The sequence below is a fragment of the Acipenser ruthenus genome, chromosome 51 (genome assembly GCF_902713425.1).
Source record: "Acipenser ruthenus chromosome 51, fAciRut3.2 maternal haplotype, whole genome shotgun sequence".
NCBI classification, from domain to species: Eukaryota; Metazoa; Chordata; class Actinopteri; order Acipenseriformes; family Acipenseridae; genus Acipenser; species Acipenser ruthenus.
Window position 1 is genome coordinate 1,384,294 of NC_081239.1, and position 13,770 is coordinate 1,398,063.

Here is a 13,770-nt window from a genome sequence, read left to right on the forward strand (position 1 = left end):
CTCTATAGATGAACCGCGGCCTCGCTTTGGAGCGGAATTTCAGGAAGATTCTAGAAGACCTGGGCCTGGAGGAGGAGGAGGAGGTGTTACCATGGCAGCAAAGTGTTGAGGCATACTGAGTAACCAGGACAACGCTAGGAATGATAAAGTGCTTCATTATCATTGAACTGAAGCCTGTGGAAGTGTGTGTGCGTTTTACTATGAGAGATATATATATAGAGAGAGATATATAGACAAACAGAATAAAGTTTGTGAAGTTCTCACCTGTGTGTTTCTGTGTTGTCAGTGCATTGTGTGTGTGTGTATCAATCTGATAAAAGCATTTTCTAAAGTGCTTTGTGATGGTGGTCCGCGATGAAAGGCGCTATATAAAAATAAAGATTGATTGATAAACGAAAGAGTTTATTCAATCAGGGACTCTGAGAAAACACAGCTGGATTTTTATCAACTGCCTGTTTTTAGAGGTAAGAAATTAAAAGTACAAAAGCAAGGAGTGGTCTGGTCACAATGTTGCAGACGCACAGAGATTTGATCACTGCTTAATTTCAGTTTATAATATATATATATATATCTATGAACATTCACACACATAGGTATGTAGCATAGATAGAATAATGCATGGGGTGTGATATGATCATTTACACACACACACATATATATATATATATTCTCACTGAAATGCAGAACGACGTTGTACACTACGTGTGATTCTCACTGAAATGCAAAACAACGTTGTACACTACGTGTGATTCTCACTGAAATGCAAAACAACGTTGTGCACTACGTGTGATTCTCACTGAAATGCAGAACGACGTTGTACACTACGTGTGATTCTCTCTGAAATGCAAAACGACGTTGTACACTACGTGTGATTCTCACTGAAATGCAAAACAACGTTGTACACTACGTGTGATTCTCTCTGAAATGCAAAACGACGTTGTACACTACGTGTGATTCTCACTGAAATGCAAAACGACGCTGTACACTACGTGTGATTCTCACTGAAATGCAAAACAACGTTGTACACTACGTGTGATTCTCTCTGAAATGCAAAACAACGTTGTACACTACGTGTGATTCTCACTGAAATGCAAAACGACGCTGTACACTACGTGTGATTCTCACTGAAATGCAAAACGACGTTGTGCACTACGTGTGATTCTCACTGAAATGCAGAACGACGTTGTACACTACGTGTGATTCTCTCTGAAATGCAAAACGACGTTGTACACTACGTGTGATTCTCTCTGAAATGCAAAACGACGTTGTACACTACGTGTGATTCTCTCTGAAATGCAAAACAACGTTGTGCACTACGTGTGATTCTCACTGAAATGCAGAACGACGTTGTACACTACGTGCGATTCTCACTGAAATGCAAAACCTGCGTGTGCTTAGGGTATGCTTTTTTCTAAATGAGTTCAACTTAATGCTAAATCACACCTAGTAGAGGCATGAGTTTTACTGACGAGATGTCATCATTACTATACCTAATGTTACATTTTTATTTAAAATAAAAAATCAGGAAAGTGCTTTTTTGTTTTTTTACATAAAGCGAAAGACAAGGGAGATAAAATCATTAGAAATAAAACCAGAAATCTGTCTCTAATCATGTCTCTCGATAGATAGATAGATATAGATAGATAGATAGATAGGATAAAACATTAATACATGGTCTCTGCTAAACACATATATAACTATTTTATTATTAATAATAATAATAATAATAATAATAATAATAATAATAATAATAATAATGCAAGAGGGGATGCAGTGAAGTTTAGAAAGATTAATAAAAAAAATCCTAAGGCTTGAGTTTAAGAAAAATAAATAATAAATTAGTTAATTTACCCAAGTACGTAACAGATTTTACAGAAACCTTTGTTTTTTGTTTGTTGTTGATGGCTTCCATATACAGATTGACAGTAGATAATAAATTAAGATTACATGGATTGACAGAATGTATATATATATATATATATATATATATATATATATATATATATATATATATATATATATATATATATATAAATAATTATCAGAGCTTCATGATAAAGTACAGATTAATAAAGATCAATAGATAAGACAGATAGATTTAGGCTGATCAATAGATAAATATAATCTATAATACCTAAATAGATCGACAGAGAAATTGCACATGAAGAATTAAGAGCTTGGTTCCAGATAAATATTGAAAACAGGGAGACAAAAAAAACCCCAGTTTTTATATTGAAATCTGAACTTTATTTCACTCATACAAAACAAAACGAAAAATGTTAAAAGTCCTGTACAGCTCTCTCTCTCTCTCTGGCAAGAGAGGACACACAACATGGTCAAGCATAAACCAGTCAGATAACAACCACGATCACTGTATACATTAAAAAATATAATAAAATAAAACAACGAAGGGGGGGAAGAGAGACTGCTCTCGGAACCTGAACAAGAGAAAGCAAACTAACAATGTACAAGTCTGTCATTTAAAAACAGAAGTACAAATATAAACCCTTTTGAAACGATCCCTGCCCAGGGGGGGGGGGGGGTCCTTATTTGTAATAAACTTTAACAAGGTCAAAGTGTAATAACACAAATGATTGTGTAGTTACAATGGAATTACCACGCAAGCACTATTGGTAATTACAGTGTAATAACTGAAGCTGAGGGAACACAAGGCCGCTTTTTTCAGGAACAGCGGCTTGAAACCTGGTTCCAGGAGACCTATTTGAGGTCGCTGTGTCACACCCCCAAAAGTCGCCTGGAGCCTAGTCTCTGGAGTTCTAAGCCACAAAGGGGTTTCGTGTTCCCTCAGCTTCAAACACACTTAAAACCTCAATCTGGCCCGGTACGTCCACTTTTAAAAAGATGATATTTCGTAACTCTGTTTTAATTCCACTGAAGGACTGGGAGGAAGAAACTGTACCAATAAGGCTTGATTAAATCAAAATTATAGCGCCATTACAGCTTTTGAAGCATTACAGTGCTACAATAGTAGTATTATGTTTTCGATTTAATTCAGAGCATAACATTGGTTTTTCACAGTATATGTAAGTTTTATCGCTAGCACCAGATTTACCGTTCTTGATCAGTGCTAAATTACGTTGTGCACACACAATGACAACCACCTACTGCCAAGTCTATAAACAGATACAGGCCAGGTAAAAAATTAAATAAAAAAATGAATACAGTACTATGTTGAAACAACAAATCTGAATTTTTTTTATTACTCTTCTTAACAGATCCAAAAAAAAAATGGCCAAACCAGTTTAGCAAAAGGACTTTGCTGTGCCAATACTAAAATGCATAACTTAAAAAAAAATAAATACAATTTAAAAAAAAACCATTGGAATACGTTTTTGGAAATGTAAGATTGTTTGAGTTTGCAGAATGATAGAGGGGTCCCTAACAAGAGGTACCTCAGACTACAAAAGACATGTTCAAATAGAACACATAAAAAATATAATCTAGCATCTTTTGAAAACAGACTTTTTTTAAATGGGGAATTAAAGAAAAACAGCAACATATGACACAAAACCCCTGACCTGAAGGAAAATAAGACACCTCCTCAGTTAAAACATCATCTGTACGAAGTACCAGGGCTAGAGCAGACTGAATCAATGGCCTCTAAAAATCTTGTTGTATTAGTTTCCGTTGCTAAACTTTGTAATAGCTTTTGACCTGCAAAAGACTGTAAAGTAAAATATAACGCATTCCAAACATAAAAAGCCCAGTGCAATACCGCTTAGCTCCAGCAGATGGGGCTGCTGCTGCTTAAGAATGTTTGTTTGTGTTGCTTTACTGCAGCGCCACTCACAGGAACGAAGCAGCACTGCAGCTTCAAAAGATATTTAAAAAAAATGAGTTTCTGTCAATAATATTTTTGTATTTAATGTGTTTTGTAGATAACAGGTTGTTAAATATCTTTACACCAGAGGCAGAAACCAAAATGTACCGGTAGGTACACTTCCCTCCCCCTCCACAGTGATCCTACATAAAAGCATTAGATATTTTATTTGGAATTGTTTGTCTGGGAGTCATTGAGTTTACCCGGTTTCTCGTTACAAATACATTTAGACAATCGGTTGTATTTTCTTTTGTCAAAACGTACAGGAGAAGGAAACAGTTTGAACAACGTGGACATTATCTCAGTACAGCTGAAGAGAGAGATCTCTAAAATGTATAACTTAAATTCATTAAAAACTCTTAATGTCTAAATCTCATCAGTTTGAGAAAACGCATCTCTCTTATGAACGTCACCGCCCTCCCGCTGAACCGCAGAGGTAAATAAAGAACAAAAACAAAACGCAAGACTATAAAATGTGTTTGCTTCTCATTTGTTTCAAAACGAACGTCAGAGATTGAGAAGGGAGAAGTTCTGGGCGCCTGAAATGGCAACGGAACAATACATTAGAAAAATACACTAAAACAAAAAACTCCTGCAGGTTTCCATTCTGTAGTTTCTGTGTGCTAGTGAGCAGCAATGCTGCCTGTGTCACCCAACACTGCTGCTAATCATTAATAACATGCATCTACAGCAATAACGGCCATAGCTACCGCTTCCATTGATTCCAGGACTGACTGAATTCAACCGAGTTTAAAACAGGCATCCTATGACACTTAAACCAGGGTGGAACGGCGTGACCACCGAGCCACCCAAGATGCGGGTTCGAGCCCACACCCTTGCACAGACATTGCAGTCTGGTGCTGCAACTATTAAGCTACTGCCCACCCTCATCATACCAAAAAAAAAAAAAAAGATCTTCTGCTGTAAAGACATTTTAGTTAGTCTTCTTTAAAAATACGACTCAATTAAGGTGATACAAACCAACTTGTCTGGTTTTTGGGATGACAAAAAGGTTTTTTTCTGCTGCATTAAAAAGAGCAAGGAGAGCACAGTGTGTACTGAGTGGGAACAAATAAGTAAGTAAGTCAGGTGGGATAGCACTGATGAAGACACCAGACAGATTTGGTTGAGTGTGTTGGATCAAGTAAGATAAAACAGACATATATAAAATATTACATAAATAACCATGTTGTTCCTTGTGCTTTAAAAGACAGAGGATTTAAAAAAGGAAAAAAAAATAAGAAAAAAAAATACAAAGTTCATAAAAAGTTGAACTCGGAATATGCAACCTGTTCTTGCTGTTGTGGTTGTGTCTTACAAAGAGCTGCATTTTGTATATTCCTCTCCCCCCCCCTGTACACGCACACGCACACGCACACACAATGCAGTAAAACTTAAAACTAAAAGTAAAAATTAAAAGAGGGAGGCTAGGAGTCGTAGTCCTCATCATCGCTGCCCTCGTGGTGCCTGGGGGGCGGGGCCGGGGGCGGGGCTGGGGGCGTGGTCACCGGCACCCCCAGCACCGCCTGCATGGAGCCCATCTGCAGGTAGGGCGGCGCCACAGAGCTGAAACAAGGAAGGAGGAGGTTTGAGCCAAACAGGAGTCCAAACCATCACTGCGTCCAGGACCGGGGTGGCCTAAGCTGATTCTTCCACTCCTGGTCTTTGTTCCAACCCTGTTCTAAATTGTTTTAGCAGTTAAGCTTACATCCAGACTTGCGTCAACACCCCTGGACTAAACTACAAATCAGTTTATGTACATTTCACACTTTCTTTTTTCTAGCCCTTCATGCACACAGAAGTTACACCATTTGAGCAGAATGTTTTAACCCTCTGCGGTCCATTTATTCAGCGCGTCAGGTCCAATTTATTTTCACACGCGCAGTTTATTTTAGACGCGCTGTTTAAAATATATTTTTTTCACAGTAAAACAGGTTTAAAAGGCACTATCAACAGGACACTCAGTACTGCATCTCCAGCCCCACCCCTTGTATTTTTCACATACCTCTTCATAGTCGTGCATACCGATAAATCATCTCCTGATCACTCGTTTTATCACCAAACTCCTCAATAATGCGATCCGAGTCATTATTTTATTACTATAACATCTCAAAAAGCTCTGCAAATGTCTGTGATATTCTTTGAGCGCTGGATGCAGAAGCAGCTATCTTGTTTGTTTATGTCCGTGTTACCTATGTGATGCCAGGGCTATGTGTATTCATGAGATACGCCCCCTTTTTTTTCAGCTTCTCTCGGCTCCTATCGGTCTCACTCGGCCATTGAATGGTTTTCTCTGCTTTTTCCGGAGAAAAAAACGACTAGAGACCTGTTTTTTACGTCTTTTTGATGATGTCGGACAGAGTCCAACATTCGACCGGAAAGGGAAAATTGCAATGTCGGACCAGGTCCGACACAGGACCACAAAGGGTTAAGCAGGGATCTCACCTCTGAAACCTGGCTGCCGGATGGGGGTTTGTACTGCTGGGCTGAGAAACCATCTCCTCCTCCTCTTCATCCTCCTCTCCTTCTGTCTCGCTGTCTTCAGAGTCGTCCTGCGATCGGGGTGGAAAGACAGTGTGAGCTTGGAAAGAGGCAGGACCCTTTCAGCTGCGAGTTTATTAACAGATGAGCAACATTACAGTGGCTTATTACTCACCGTTCAGTGTACTAGAGCCTTCACCACTCACTCTCTCTACAGGAAACCGAAACGAACCAACAGAGTGGACAAAACGTAGAATGCCACAAAACAACAGTTTTCTTTAACATGACCTTATATTTTACTGGTTGAGTTCGATGTTAATTTAATTGTTCCGCATACAGCTGCACAAACAACTCCTAGTAGTAAACCTACACATGTGGCTTATTCATGCTGTGATGAGAAGAGAGATCAGTTAATTCAGAGAAGAATTACCAGGGGTCTGATTGTTCAAACTCCTGGTCATTTCAATAACAGACTTCATTGAGAGGAGCTCTGAACCCCAGGACTGGGTGCAGCAGCAGCAGCAGCAGGGTTAGTGTGAGTTTCTAACCCTGTTCAAACTCCTGGCTCCTGATCATTTCAATATTAACAATAATAATACTAGACTTCATTGAGGGGAGCTCTGAACCCCAGGACTGGGTGCAGCAGCAGGGCTGGTGTGTTTCAAGCCCTGACACTGCAGTAGTGTGGCTCAGACCCACCTCCTGTTCGGACTCTGTCCCTGACTGCTTCTTATCTTTCCCTTTCATTCCCGCGCCTCCATTTTTCCGACCGGATCCCGGCTTTCTCCCTCTAAAAAGAAAAGGGGAGACAGGACACCCAAATGTACTTTCCGTCACATCAAAACACACTGGTAAAAGAGCTCAGTCAAGCTTTGAGCCTACTTAAAAAATGAGCACTGTTCAGATTTGTCTACTTGACTCTCAGAAATGTTACCTTATTAATAATCAGAATGTAAAAAAAAAACAAAACATTGTTTTGTATGTTGAGATTTAACAAATGGTGATGCTCGGTTTCATATCCGTCCCGGGGCAGTGGGAGACCCACCTGCGCGCCCCCCTCTCCCCCCTGTCAGTGGGGGGGTCCTCTCCGTCTCCCTGCATGTCAGGCACAGCCGCTACCAGGTCCTTCAAGAAGTCAAACTGCTGCTCCAGCTCAATGCACTGCTTTCTGCAAGGCAACAAAACCAGCTCTTCAACAATACAAACATACGTGTATACAGCGCCCTTCACGCCATGGTAGAAGAAATGTCCCAATTGCATAGAAGTTCTATATATGACATACAAAAATAAATGCAGTACCCAAACACAGCAGAATCGACTGGACTTGCCTGACCTCAGCACCATGTTTTGACCCCTTCACCTAATGCACTATCCTTGCACTACTAATATGTCATTGTAGATATAACTTGCTGTAATCCTAGTTCATGTTGTATTTTAGTCGTACTATTGCACTTACTGTAAACTGCACTTGCTGTAAGCTTGCATTGTAACCCTGCACTGCCCTATAACACCTGTAAGTCGCCTTGGATAAAGGCGTCTGCCAAATAAATAAATAAATAAATAAATAAATAAATAAATAATACAAACAGGCCCTATATCCTAGCAGGGGAAAAACAATCAACCAGAACATATACATATATTATTATTATTATTATTATTATTATTATTTATTTCTTAGCAGACGCCCTTATCCAGGGCGACTTACAAGTGTTACAAGATATCACATTATTTTTACATACAATTACCCATTTATACAGTTGGGTTTTTACTGGAGCAATCTAGGTAAAATACCTTGCTCAAGGGTACAGCAGCAGTGTCCCCCCACCTGGGATTGAACCCACGACCCTCCGGTCAAGAGTCCAGAGCCCTAACCACTACTCCACACTGCTGCCCTGCATATATTAGCTTAAAGAGCCAGCTGCCCAACATTTCGATATGTTGTACATATCTCTCAAAGGAGCAAATATTATACATATATATATTAAATACCTGAATAGAAGGCGTAATTGGTTCAATGAAGCGACTCTGACTGGTATGTTTGTAAACAGATACTTGGGCTAGAATGGCCCTTGTTGTGTAATCCTGACCCAAAGACTGCATATTGTATATGATAAGGGAGGATAGGATCAACAGAACACAGTAACGATGCATGCCAGGTGCCTCGGGCATCATCACTTCAATCACAGCGCCAGCACCGCAGGAGGGAACTACAGTGGCAACATGGCATCTCGGTCAATCGATGCAGGAGACAGAGCTGCACAATGCCAGTCTGTCACAAGCACACGGGCTCTCGAGTCTCGCCCGGTACTTACAGATGTGACGAGGTCATCGTTTTGGCGTTTCGGGATTGCGTCACGTGGCAGGCCTTGGTCAGGAGGGATTCGAGGAACAGTTCGAGGGCCCGAGCTGCAGAGGAAGTCAAGGAGGTTCGGGACTCGGGTTCGGCATTGCACTGCTCACAACCTAGTCGAGCTTCATGGTGCTATAACAGTGGTGACTGGGTCAGTGATACTCTATCCCATCAATATCCGGGTCTAGTGCTGTATATTATAAAGACATTTCAGAGGGCTGGATCGCATCAATATCAGGGTCTAGTGCTATATATTATAAAGACATTTCAGAGGGCTGGATCGCATCAATATCAGGGTCTAGTGCTATATATTTTAAAGACATTTCAGAGGGCTTGATCGCATCAATATGAGTGTCTAGTGCTATATATTATAAAGACATTTCAGAGGGCTGGATCGCATCAATATCAGGGTCTAGCGCTGTATATTATAAAGACATTTCAGAGGGCTGGATCGCATCAATATCAGGGTCTAGTGCTATATATTATAAAGACATTTCAGAGGGCTGGATCGCATCAATATCAGGGTCTAGTGCTATATATTACAAAGACATATCCAACAGCTGTATGTAAATCAGAGTCAACTATACCTCTATAATGCAAGGTTTGCTATAGCTAGAACTGCTATATATTAATATATGGTAATTACTGCAGCATTTATGTATACAGCATATGTATTAGGCGTTGAATAAGCATTGAATATACAAATCAATTCAGGGCAGCATCTATACTGATAAGCATGTTTGACAACAGCTGGAAGCATTAGAGCAGGGGTGTCACACTCCAGTCCTCGGGGGGCTTCTGGGTTTCACTCTTAAGCTCTCAATTAACTTTATTGATTAAATTAATTGTTCAATTTTATCAAGGTCTTTTACAGTTGATGATTTGAAAAAAATAATAATACTAATTTAAAAATGCACTTGATTCAAGGTAAACATTGTGAGGCCTGGAGAGAAGAGTGTCCAATTAATCAAATAATTAGACCAATAACTCCCAACTCCCCCCTTCCCCCCTCCAGGAATGGAGTTTGACAGCCCTGGGTTAGACAAGCCCATGAGCACCCTGGGTTTGAAGGATACAGATAATGACAGGCACTGCCGCTGCAACTTTCCCAATCTCTTCATCCGTCTGCATGATCTTCTTTATACGAGCCTGAGAAAGAAGGGAAGAAGAAGCCACGCATCAGAGCTCATCCAACCCCTTCAAAACACACCATCATAAAGTCACCACGACAGAGGGAAGGAGATGCTTCTTCACTCAGAGAGTGGTGAGGGGATGGAATGGGTTACCTGGTCATGCTGTTGAGGCTGAATCACTGGGATCCTTTAAGACCCAACTTAAAGTTTTGAGATCAATCCGTTTTTTTAGGAACCGGATGAGCGCTGACAGGCTGAATGGCCTCCTCTCATTCATAAATTGTCTTCTGAAATATTATTATTAAGTTTTTATTTCTTAGCAGACACCCTTATCCAGGGCGACTTACAATTGTTACAAGATATAAAAAAATAATAATAATGTGATATCTGTATAATGTGAAATAATGTGGTATCTTGTAACAATTGTAAGTCACCCTGGATAAGGGAATCTGCTAAGGAATAAATAATTATATCACATTATTTTTACATACAATTACCCATTTATACAGTTGGGTTTTTACTGGAGCAGTCTAGGTAAAGTACCTTGCTCAAGGGTACAGCAGCAGTGACCCCCCCACCTGAGATTGAACCCACGACCCTCCGGTCAAGAGTCCAGAGCCCTAACCACTACTCCACACTCTCTTCAAAATGACTCTCTGGTTATCGAGATAGCTCCTTTAGACAAGAAAGGCTACACAGCTTTGGTTTAGCGGATGTTTCAAAGTGTTCGCTGTACCCAGCTCTCCGTGCCAAAAAAAAGAGCACCACGCAGGCGAGAATCAATGAGCTCTCATCAGCTATAGATCAGCAGTCATTGAAGGATATGAATCTCACAGTGCCAGCTGCCAGTGCCACTAATAAATCACTTAGGAATGAATAGTCTCCAGAGACTGACAGCAAACCAAGTCTGAAAGCAGGGCTCGCAATAAGACTCCCGTTGCACAGCAGTTTGATCCACTCCTCGTTTTACTACGAGTCTAGTAAGACATATATATCTGAGCTTGTTACCGATACACACTGTGGCCAATCAAGCTTTGTGTTCAAAAACCTGGAACGAGTGAAGCTGCTGTGCAATAGGAGACTCATTGCCAGCCCTGTCAAAGTAACGGGTGCCATTGCTTCAATGATGTAACGCATAGACACAATATAAACATAACACTGCTACAGATCGTATAGCAGGAATAGGAAGCATCGCTTGAAAGTGAAAAGCAGACTGAGAAAAAAAGAGCACGACAGAGGAAGAACTGCCAACTAGAGAAGTCGCATGAAAGCATGACTTTGTTGTCACTTTTAGCCAATAACTGATCGTTGATTATTTCACTATCCTAGCAGGCAGGGAATCGTGTTAATTAAGAATTATTGTTTGCTAGTGGCTTAAATTTGTGCCTAAAGACTGAAACTGTGGCATCAGCCAGCTTTATCCATTTTTCTTGGGCATACATATTTATTATTATTATTAATTTCTTAGCAGACGTTACAATTGTTACAAGATATCACATTATTTTTACATACAATTACCCATTTATACAGTTGGGTTTTTACTGGAGCAATCTAGGTAAAGTACCTTGCTCAAGGGTACAGCAGCAGTGTCCCCCCCACCTGGGATTGAACCCATGACCCTCCAGTCAAGAGACCAGAGCCCTAACCACAGAACAGCAGTTGGGGGGTACATTTTTAATAGCAGTTTCACCTATTCCAGCAGTACAAGGCTCAGTGTATTTCGATAACAAGCTCTGGAATGGATCACAGCGCTGAGCAACGGGAGTCTTATTCCATGGCCGAGTAAACACCGGAAAATGATGCATGGCGAACAATGAACAGTATGTGTGTGTGTGTGTATATATATATTATATATATATATATATATATATATATATATATATATATATATATATATATATACACACACACACACACACATACATATATATATATATATATATATATACACATATATACACACACACACATATATATACATATATAAAGATCCCCACTCTGCATGAATTAACCGCAAGTGAAAGCACGTTAATTGCTTGCGGTTTCTTGTCAAGCAGCTGCTGGTTTCAATTTCTCAACATCGCTTTTTGCTTTGTGTGAAATACATTTTTAGTGGCAGGCGGTAATTGCTTGATAGTACTGGAGAATTACTGAGGACTGTACGTGTTAAGAACAGTACGCGCCTTGCCAAACCGGTTTACACTCTTAAACACAAAATGTTTTGGTTTCAAATACAACTACACCTAATCTTTCTCTAAACTAAAAGGTAAAATAAAAAGTTTCACGAAAGAGAGAGAGAGGAGTCCGCAGCAGCAGTGTCGGAACCCGGGAGCCGCTCAAATTGAGCCCGCGGCATCCGCTTGATCTGCAAGGCCGTAACCCCCATTCAACTCAAAATACATTTTAAACAAAACACCCGCCCATCTAACGCGTAAACGCGAGGCTTTTTAAGATTACTCACCGGAGGGAATCTGGCGTTATATTTCTTTTTTTTGCTCGGCATCTTGACTTTTTTTTCTTCTAAATAATGTCTCGTTTTTTTTTGTTTTTTTTCTCTCTCTCTCCCTTCTCAGAGCGAACCGGCAGCAGCGCCTCCCTGCGGGGAGTAACGGGGTTTCCGCTGGGTCTTACAGCCCGCCCGCTCCGATAAAAAGCTGCTGCAGTCGGCGGAGAAAAACGAGAATAAAGACGGGTTGGGTGCCGGGGATCACCTGACCGCACGGTATTTCACTTGTATTTAAAATATGTGCTTACCCTAGCCGCTTTCTTTATATATATATATATATATATATATATATATATATATATATACACACTGCACAGTACTTGTTTAGTTTTGTCATAATTATACAGTGCATATGACATTGTTTAGCGTAGTTTGCCATTTTTTTTTCTTTAATATGCTTTACCTAATCTCCGTGAGCTTTATAATGCTTGCCTGTGCATTTAATGAAAGCTGAATTTTAATTTCTGCTCTACCGTTACATTGTTGGCATACACATTTTGATATATCAAATAATATCAAAGGGGTTAATTTAACAACGTAACACAGACGTTAATGTATAATGACATATACAGTATAGTAAATGTATAGTCATACTTTTTAAATATTTGTGTTATGCCTAATGGAAATAGTAAAAATAATAAATCTAATTTCGTACCAGTAATTAAAGGGTTAAATACCCCTCTGTTGCCGCCTGCTGGTAGTTTGTGGAACAGCTTCCAAAAACTCATTTTGTGTTGAATGTCTGCGGCGTTCAGTGTGAATAAAGTTTTTTCAAAATAGTTACGGAGACGAACATTCACTTAAAAATATAATTGTGTTAAATAAACATTAAAACAAACGTGAGTATGCGCTGAATATCCTTTTATATTCGACATAAAACGAAAAAACAGGGACTGTTTTAGTTAGTGCACATTTGACGTGTAAAGTTGCTAATGCCATTTATTTATTTATTTATTTATTTATTTGATTTCCTAAGTAACAAACAACGTACAACCCAAACGACTGCTGTTTTACCGATGACGTACGAGCACAGGCCGCACATATAGAAAACGCCATTATTTAATATTAAATACAGAGTTAAATACAGTTTCTGTATTAAGCTCAATTGGGAGAATCTTGCTTCCTGCAATACAACAGTCTTTGCAATTTAACAATGCATCGCGAATAAGGAAGTTCCGTATTTGATTTCAGTCTGTATTTATTTTTGTCATGGTATTTTCAAATGAACAATTCAACTTTTAAACTATTGCAAAAACTAGGTATGGCGGTTGTCGAGCCCTCTCCAAAGCACCGTGCCGTTCCGGTGATAGCCTCCCTTCCCTTTACAAGCAGCTTCATTCACTGATTTACCGTCAGGGAAGTGAAGAAACGTCAGGGCTCTTGTTAACGTTTGTCTGTCTGTTTCTTCACTCACAGCCTTTCTGTAGCCAAGCGGGGTAGCAGCGTGGCCTCAGCTGGC

The 13,770-nt window shown here is 39.8% G+C and overlaps 1 protein-coding gene across 2 annotated transcripts; it reads right to left on the reverse strand.

Annotated features, from left to right (window-relative positions):
* Nucleotides 1-2,224: 2,224 nt before the first annotated feature.
* On the reverse strand, nt 2,225-13,763 carry LOC117967820 (dr1-associated corepressor-like). Of its 2 annotated transcripts, none has more exons than XM_059015973.1 (7): nt 13,662-13,763; nt 9,749-9,821; nt 8,635-8,728; nt 7,368-7,490; nt 7,022-7,112; nt 6,287-6,393; nt 2,225-5,407 (listed from the first exon to the last, which is right to left on the reverse strand). In XM_059015973.1, the coding sequence occupies exons 2-7, from the start codon at nt 9,801-9,803 to the stop codon at nt 5,269-5,271; spliced, it is 609 nt and encodes a 202-aa protein (XP_058871956.1). In that variant the 5' UTR covers nt 9,804-9,821; nt 13,662-13,763; the 3' UTR covers nt 2,225-5,268. The 2 variants fall into 2 exon arrangements, with proteins under 2 accessions (XP_058871956.1, XP_058871955.1); XM_059015972.1 differs by lacking the exon at nt 13,662-13,763 and adding an exon at nt 12,267-12,395.
* Between the last annotated feature and the right edge of the window lie 7 nt (nt 13,764-13,770).